Source organism: Lactuca virosa, chromosome 2, assembly GCF_052849685.1.
Source record: "Lactuca virosa cultivar CGN04683 chromosome 2, Lactuca_virosa_CGN04683_v6, whole genome shotgun sequence".
NCBI lineage: Eukaryota > Viridiplantae > Streptophyta > Magnoliopsida > Asterales > Asteraceae > Lactuca > Lactuca virosa.
In genome coordinates this window covers 233,149,706-233,158,877 of record NC_136427.1, presented here as the reverse complement: position 1 = coordinate 233,158,877, position 9,172 = coordinate 233,149,706, and the positions used below count along the sequence as shown (strand labels likewise).

The window sequence follows — 9,172 nt, the reverse complement described above, 5'->3', positions numbered from 1 at the left end:
CAATATACAGAAATCACAGCCAATCTGCGTTTTGGTTGACTAAATAGGTCATTTCTTAATTTCTTTTAGGTTGTTTCTTAGAAAATGATTAAGAAAATTGGTTATGTTGGTCGTTTTCTTTTATAAATATACTATTAATATTGATATTAATTAAAAATAAAACATATCAACTATATGTCTATATCCCTGACCTTTTTTACAAATAAAACCATAATTTTAAAATAGACGCTTGTAATTTTACCAGGGACAGTTTTGATGGTGTTCTGAAACCCTCCGCGGGAACTGTTTGCTAGCAGAAACACTAAAAAGAAAAAAAAAATGCATGATTTCACTTCTACGGTTTGTCTAATCAATCATACTGACACTGAATTCAGAAATTTCCTGTAATTATGTATCCAATTTCAATTGGAATCACAATTAAGAAAATCAGCCCTTTATTTCCTATCAAATTTCGCTCTCTTTTTTTCTCCAACTCAAGTGCAAAAAATGTATCTTCAGACTCCTCAATTCTTGCAGAAAAGTTGGTTTCTTCATTAGAGAGGTGTGGCGATGTTAATTCTTTGAAAAGGCTTCACGCTTGCATTTTAGTTCAAGGTCTCGAAACCAACACTTTTTTGGGTACTAAGCTTCAAAATACCTATGCTTTTTTCGGTCTATTGACTGAATCCAGATCGGTGTTTAGTAGAATCATTGACAATAATCTTTCCCTTTGGGATTCAGTTATTGTTGGGCATTATAAAGCCGGTCAATTTGATGAAGTTCTTAGGGTTTATTTAGATTTAAGGCAAAGAAAAATCGGTATACATGGTTCAGCATTTACATTTACTCTAAAAAGTTGCATCCACTTGGGTAGACCGGAATTGGGAAAAGCAATTCATGTTGATATTATAAAGTTCGGGTTAAATACAAATCGATTTGTAGGTTCCTCTTTGATTGGCTTTTACTCAATGTACAGAGACATGGCAGACGCATGTAAGGTGTTCGATGAAATAACTGAGAGAGATCTTGTTGCCTATACATCTTTAATAACCGGATACACTCAAACCAATGATCATCGTGCTTGTGAAGCCTTTGCTATTGTTCAGCATATGCAGACTGAAAACCTGGAACCAAACCGAGTCACTTTAGTGAGTTTGCTACAAGCAGCAGCACATTTACGGTTGCTGAATCATGGCGAGTTGATCCATGCCTATGCAAAGAGAAGAGGAATCGGTTGTGTTGATGAAGCTTTTCAAACAAGTCTTATGGACATGTATATAAAGTGTGGGGCACCAAATAAGGCCACCATGGTTTTTCATACAATGAGCATAAAGACAACATCTTGTTGGAATGTCCTAATTGCTGGTCATCTGAAGTCATCACAACCTTTTGAAGCCTTGAATCTTTTCTCTCTCATGGCACAAGAAGGTCACAGATTTGATTTAATTACTTTAGCAAATGGAATTATAAGTTGTGCGAATTTAGGCTTATTACAGGTGGGTAAGAGCATCCATGGTTATATGTTTAGACACAGAGTTCATCTTGATGTTGTTGCCAATACAGCTCTAGTTGACATGTACTCAAAATGTGAAAACTGTATCAATGCTAGGAAAATTTTCGATACCATGAAGGACAAAGATGTCATTTCCTTTAACGTGATGATTGCAGGTTATCTGCAAAATGGGCATGCTTGTGAAGCCATAGAAGCATTCCACAACATGAGGAAGTTAGGTTTGACTGAAAATGAAGCTACCATTTTGGCTATAGTTTCTGCATTTTCTGATCTGAATGATATAAGACAAGGTAGAAGCATCCATGGATATGTGATTACACATGGGTTCGAGTCAAAAACTGATATTGCTAATCAAGTTTTGTACTTGTATGTAAAATGTGGTCATATACACTATGCTAGGCAAATCTTTGATCGAATAAAACACAAAGACTTGGTTTCTTGGACATCAATGATGATGGGTTATGAGAATCTTGGCCATGTTTATAAAGTGATAAACTTGTTTCAAGAAATGCAATCGGAAAAACAACTTACCCCTGATTCGGTTACTTTAACTTGTTTGCTTCAAGCCTTTTCACAACTTGGGTGTTTGACCCAAGTCAAAGAGATTCACTGTCACGTGATTCGAGCATCAATGGATAACCAGATAACCATCATGAACTCCCTTCTAACTACCTATAGCAAATGTGGAATGTATAAAATTTCTAGGGTTTTGTTTCGGAAGATGAGGACAAGATGTTTAGCTTCTTGGAACACAATGATAGCAGCATCAGGGATGCATGGGGACTGTGTTGGAGCACTTGCATTGATTGAAGAAATGAAGAAAGAAAAGATTGTTCCAGATGATGTCACCTTTATGTCAGCACTATCTTCGTGTAGCCATTCTGGTTTTGTAGAAGGGGGTTTGAATCTTTTTAGGGTTATGAAAGAGGAATATAGGATTGTTCCAAGAGAGGAGCATTATGGTTGTATGGTTGACTTGCTAGGGAGAGCTGGTGAACTTGATGAAGCGTTTGACTTCTTGAAAAGTGTTCCACCTACAGAAAGTGGTTCGGCTCTTAGAGCACTTGTTGCTGCTTGTAGGGTTCATGGGAACAATGAAATGGGAGAGAGTTTGGGTAGGTGGTTGTTGGATTTTGACCCTGAACATTCGAGTTCTTATGGATTGGTTTCAAACATGTTTGCAGAAAGCCAAAAATGGGATGAGGTGGCACGTGTAAGAGAGAGTGCTAAGCAGAGAGGGTTGAAGATGACTAGTGGTTATAGTATGATTGAAATAGACGCGTAATGTGGAAAATGAAATTATAGGCTGAACAAACTTTCTAGGGTTATTTCCGATGATAAGAATGAGGAGGGCATTCATTTATGTATTTTGTACAGGGAGGAGATCGAGATGAACTCAATGTCATACATTGTTTCACCTTTTAGTGTGGGACATAAATTTGCAATTTTTTATTTTTGTCTTATTGACATGACATGTTAGACAATGCAATTTACGTAGTAGGCCGAAGGCCAGCTAGGCGTGTAAAGCATGGGGCCAAGAGCAACAATCGGGCCGAATTTGTGGGTTGTGAATGTGGTCCTCTATTGGCTCTTCAAGGTAGAATACGATTGTACTTATTTGTTTTACAATAAAAATGAAAAAACTTGTTACTTTTACAAAAACAAAATACATACAAATTGAAAACCTATTCTAGCAATAATCACAAAGCGGCACCAAAAAGTGCCAATTAATAGAAAATAACCCAAAATAAGCAACCAACACAATCCACAAGGTCTAAATGGCTCAAATGGCAACGCACTTACAATCACAACAATGCAAGAAACGTTTTAATGGTTTGTTTATAAACTCACGCATAACTTTATAAAACTAATAATACTTAGACAAGAAAACTTATATAATTAAAATCAACAATGTTTTATCATTTTGGAAATTTTAGTTTTTCAACAAATTCATCAAATTGATGGGTTTGACAAACAATCAAAATTTTCAAAAAGGTAATTTAAAGATATCAAATTTGATTTTGATACCAACATTGGAAATTGTAGGAATCTTAAAATAATTTACATAGAAACCAAACAAATAACAGGAATAAATTTAATAATATTTATTTCTCAAAAGAGTAGATCACTTGTATCAAATAAATTAACTTAATCACAACCATAGGGTGTTCATAGCAAATTTCTCAACTTGATTTTACAACGCCTTTGGTGTAAAAACTTTGTGATCAAAAGCATGACCACCTCCATCGGTAATCACACGAGCAAGACATGAATGACTACTAGACCTTTCTTCAACCCAAACAATTTTCTTCTCCTTGTGTTCTTCCTTGAAAAACCACGACCAAAAGGAGAGGGAGAGGCCTTCGAAGCTATAGACTACGGTTAGAGAAGGAGGAGGCACGATTAAGGGAAGATTAAGGTTTCCCTGATCCTTATCATAATCTATAAAAGTTTATGTATGTATGTATGCATGTATGTATATATATATATATATATATATATATATATGTATATATATATATATGTATATATATATATATATATATATATATATATATATATATATATATATATATATATAGAGAGAGAGAGAGAGAGAGAGGAGAAAGTTTATTTTGAAAACTAATATTTTCGTGAGAACTTTAGATTTTTTATTTAGAACCATCACCAACACGCAACCTAATGGTTAAATTAATTGTCGAATAAACTAAAAAAAACGGTAAATTGATTGGTTGAGCTCACTCACTCACCTACTTTTAGTTTATCACATTATTTGTTGGTTGTTGGCAAATCTAGATAATCAAATTTTTAATAAAATTCAAGAATCAAGAAAAAGAACAACACAATTACAATGAAAAAAAGATGTTTTTTGATCCTCATAAGCAAGGGAAGTACTCTATTTTTCATATGATTGTCATGTGTTCGTTTTTTGGACAGTTAATCGAAGTGTCAAATTTAATACTTGGGTTGTTGGATGTAAAACTTAATTTTGGCTTGTATTTCGTTGTAATTTTTTTTCTCTCTTTTTATTAAATTCAATACAATTCTACAATTTCGATTTTTTTTATTGTTATTAAATTCGTTCAAAAAAGAAAGGAATTACTTATATTTGTTATCACCAAATGTTGAAATCTAGAACTACAAATTTTGTTTGAGTCTCCTTATGAGTTCTAGAGTCTATCATGTAGCTCTTCCATTTAGAACGTTTTAACTGACTCACCTGGTAGGGGTGGGTATGTTTGCTCTCTTTTTATTATTAAGTTCACTTAGGAGTAAGTGGGAAATAAAAACCAATAAGATGAAAAAATATGTGCAGGTATTTATTGAGATAAAAATAAATCTGGTACATTTTTATTTGGTAAATGTAAGTATATGAAAACTTATATGTCTTCATAAACAGAAAAATATAACTTGCATGATTTTCCCGATTAAGTCATGTTTATTCTACTAAATTAAAAAGAATTTTTTTTCTATTGAATTAAGTTATTTTTCCAATAAGCCCGATAAATAACAAACTAAACGATAAGTCTTGAAATTTCTATCATATTTTGGCTTCATATCATTGATTTGATGAATTTTAGTATTCTTTAGAATAAATATCAGCTATGTTGAAAGCTATCAAAAATGAGCGATACACGAATTCAATTAACTATAGTTTGATAATTAAAAAGATTAAAACTTACATCTGATCATTTAACTTTTGAATTTATGTTTATTTGGTCAGTTAACTTGATTTAGGTTTTAAATGTCATTGAATGTAACACCCAGTTTTGAAAGTACTCGGTTGTGGTCTCGGAGGCCATAGGGTAGGGGCGATTCGGTCTTTTATGGGTCTCGGGTTTTTTTCGTAAGGTTTTAAGCTTGGGGGCGTGACTAAGAGCGTAGGGTTTCCCGCCACATTTTCGTGGATATAAAGTTCGTCGGAAACAGACTTAGAACGAAGAAGTTATAGTACTTTGAAGTTGTTGGCAAAATCGGTCCCTGAATGGAAAAGCTTGCATTTCAGCCCATGTAAGGTGGCAACTAGGTGAGTACACCCAGCGTAAGCTGGGGTACGCCCGGCATAGTGTTGGATAAGTGAAACGCGGAAGGTTGAGCAGTACGCCCAGCGTACGCTCAGAGATCCTAAACCCTAATTTTGGGGGCTAAGCACTATATAAAGAACATAATGCCCTAGATATCAACCTCCCTCTCATCCCTAGACAGCCACCACGAAACCATAATCCTCCCTTGAGTGTTCTTGGAGCATTGGAGGCCATTAGAGAGCATTTTGGTGTTGTGAAGCCATTTTCCAAGCAAGCGAAGAGCAAAGCAAGGTGGTGGTTCAAATGAGAAGCTGTAGATCCGAGATTGTTGCTTCATTTCAGATCATCTTGAGGTATAAAGTCTGGAACTTTCATCAAGTATGATTAGATCTAGTGCAGTTTGGTTTTGGAGTCATTTTGGTCCCAAGTATGGAGCTTTATGGTTCAAATCCGACTCCTAGGCTTAGAGTTGCCACTCTCAGTTCTAAATGAGTTCCTAAGGCAGAAAGTTGCCATCTTGGATGTCTTATTGGGTCCATGCATGAGTTAAGATCATTTTTATGAGAATAGAATTCCATTTTGGAGTTTGGGCTTATTAGGGTCATGAAAAGTCACCAAGTCAGTGACTTTATTGATTAATACATTGAAGAGGACTTGGATCTGTGTTTATAGCCGTTGGAATGGAGTATTAAGTGCTTAATGGAAAAGTGACTTAACAGTGGAGTACGCTGGGCGTAAGTGCATGTACGCGCATCGTACACACCATTCAGCTAGTACACTTAGCGTACAGAGGAGTACGCCCCACATACTCAACATATATGGGCTTGGTGTGTTTTGGGCCTCGGGTTGGGCCAAGCAGTGGACTTTGGGTCTTTGGGCCTTAGCGGGTCATCAGAAGTCAGATAATTTGGGCCAAGAATATGTTTGGACTTAGGGTAAGGCCCATTATAGGGATTGGGCCCAATTTAGAAAATTGGGCCATTAGTGGGCCACTAATGGGCTTGGGAAGCCTACATAGTGTTGGGCCTTTTATATTATGGTTTTGGGCCTTAGATATGGAGCAAGTTGGACTAGGGGTAAAATGGTCATTTTACCCTAAGGAGGATTATTGGTTTTTGGGCTAAATGTTATTTTGGTACTGATAGCTCGAGGAGCCAAAGGAGCAGCAGTTCGGGGAATTGCTAGTTAGCAGCCAGAGGTTTATCTGCAGGATTTCAGCAGTGCGAGGTGAGTCTCCTCACTGATGGGTCTACGGCCACAATACCGGCCCATTATGTTTGTGTATAGTAGGAAGACCCGGGGGTTAGATCTAGGCATTTTTATGATATATGTTCTGGATTACGATCCGATGTCGGGCGAGGCCCGGGGTAGGTTAGTATGTTAGAGGTCTTTGTGATTCTTGCATGTGTCGGTAGTATGTTCCAGACTAGGGTTCGATGCCGGGGTAAGCCCGAGGAATGTTATATGTTGCATAGTAGATTATACTTGTTGTCCTTGTGATACATGTATGTGCCTGGTAGGGAGGTGAGTGTGGGCGAGGTCCCGTATCTCATCACTAGTCGAGTGTGGATGGGGTTCCATACCTCATCATTTAGCAGAGTAGGGGCGAGGCCCGTAAGAGGAGGGAAGTGAGTGTGGGCGGGGGCCCATATCTCACTATCAGCAGGAGTGTGGACGGGGTTGCACGACTCATCAGTAGCAGGATAGAGGCGAGGCCCAAGTTAGGCGAGGCCTTAGGGCAGGAATACATTAGAGTATACTTCTTTATGTGCTAGTATGTCATGGTATGTGTTTAACAGGCGGGGCCCAGAGACAGGCGGGGCCTAAGAGAAACAGATATGTATGCCGAGCGGGGCTCGATGCCAGGCGGGGCCTGATGCTGGGCGGGGCCCGATGCCGGAGCAAGTCCGATGCCGGGCAAGTCCCGATGCAGCGGGAGGGGGCCCAGTATGTGATTATGTGTATGGTATGTGGTAGATTGGGGAACTCACTAAGCTTCGTGCTTACGGTTTTCAGTTTTGGTTTCAAGTACTTCCGGTAGAGGAGGGAAGAGCTCGGGATGACTGCATCGCACACACCAGGATGTTTTATCCTGGGATGTTTTACTCTGATAAAATGAACAAGTGTTTTGAAATGATACTCTGAATTAATACAATGATTTGTGTTTTAGTTAAATGGTATTGATAATTATGGTTTATTAATGATTTAAAAATGAAATTTTTGGTCATGATTTTTGGAACGTTACAAGTTGGTATCAGAGCCTTGGTTTGAGGGATTAGGGCACACTCTTGGGTGTGTCTGAACTCAAACTAGGGAATTGGTATGAAAAGTTTTCAAAAGAAATTCATATTTATAGAAAGGAATTTTGAAAAAAAAGGACTTTGAAAAGAGAAAAGAACTTTGAAGAAGATAAAAGGGTGTGGTGCATGCAATCAGCCGAGCTCAAGTAAGTTCTCCCAAATTACCCATACATGTTTGTTTAGATATGATATGATTATGAGAACTGTATGCTAGATTAGGGCTAAGGATCTAGTAGGATGCCTTATGTGCCTGTTATATGTGTATGAGCTTAGAATCGTATGCTAGTACATATTCCTGATACATGGACATAATTGCTTGATTATGTTTCTAGTTAGATTTTTCCGTTTGTCCGAATGTTGCTTGCTTTGTGCTTTATGGGACTTTGAGTGATGGGAGTTAGTTACTGGGTGAATACGTTAAGTCACATGTGATCAGGGTTGAATAATCTTAGAGTGCTGGATTTGACCCTACTGCGCAGTTCTTGTCTGAGTCCAACCGTTGTAGGGATGAGTCCTTTACTCGAAGGATTATCCGAGCCTCGTTACATGTGATGGTATTCACGTAGTGGTTAATTGGCATTATGAAGAGTCCTTCAGCAGCTGAGGACTGGGTTGGGTTATAGATCTCCCTAGGGTAAGCCTAGGATGAGATTAGTGATGGGAGCAATAGTAGTAGTGCAAGGGACTTGGTGGTGTCAAGGAAATATTTGAGGAAAGTACAAATAGATGTGGAAGGTAGTAGGGGCCCATGCTATTGAAAGCAGAGGATATGTACTCAAATCAATGAGGGTTGTGATAAAACCAGGAAACTTGTAGTGTGCGTATGTGATCCCCCAGTAGTAATGAGTATTCTGCTGGTTATTATGTTGCATGGCAGAATGGTGACGCTACAGGGTAGACCAGTTGGCGGTTCAGGCGCCGGTGAGGGATCAGGCTCGGGTTCAGGAGCCGGGTAGCTCGAGGAGCAGATGAGAGAGTTTATTTCAGCAGAGATTACGCGCAGTATTTTAGACCAGACTCCTTTGATCTTCAGTATAGTCAAGAAGGGCATACTAGAGATTTTGAATGAGAAGCTGGGAGCTTTCCGTATTGAGATGATAGCCATGATGGGGGCGTGTACCCTGAAATTCCAAGAGTTCAGAGCTTGTGGAGCTCCAGCTTACCATGGGGCTCGGGACCCCATCGCTAGCAGCAAGTGGTTGGCTGATGTTGCCAACGCTTTCCGTACGAGCCGATGTCCCGAGGGGGACAAGGTGCGACTTGCCTCCTGTCTTCTAAAGGACAGAGCACGGGATTGGTGGGAGGAGGTTGGACATGCTATTGGGAATGATGCCGCGTTGGATGCGATGACATGG

General features: G+C 38.6%; 1 protein-coding gene across 1 annotated transcript; it reads left to right on the top strand.

Annotated features, from left to right (window-relative positions):
* Nucleotides 1-252: 252 nt before the first annotated feature.
* LOC145160456 (putative pentatricopeptide repeat-containing protein At3g01580) lies at nucleotides 253-2,944 on the top strand. Its single transcript, XM_079079649.1, has one exon. It carries the CDS (start codon nucleotides 390-392, stop codon nucleotides 2,775-2,777), a length of 2,388 nt encoding a protein of 795 aa, XP_078935775.1. The 5' UTR covers nucleotides 253-389; the 3' UTR covers nucleotides 2,778-2,944.
* Nucleotides 2,945-9,172: the final 6,228 nt, after the last annotated feature.

Bases quoted from the DNA above. Each gene is read 5' to 3' on its own strand.
- LOC145160456 (XM_079079649.1), top strand. From the start codon at position 390: ATGTATCCAATTTCAATTGGAATCACAATTAAGAAAATCAGCCCTTTA.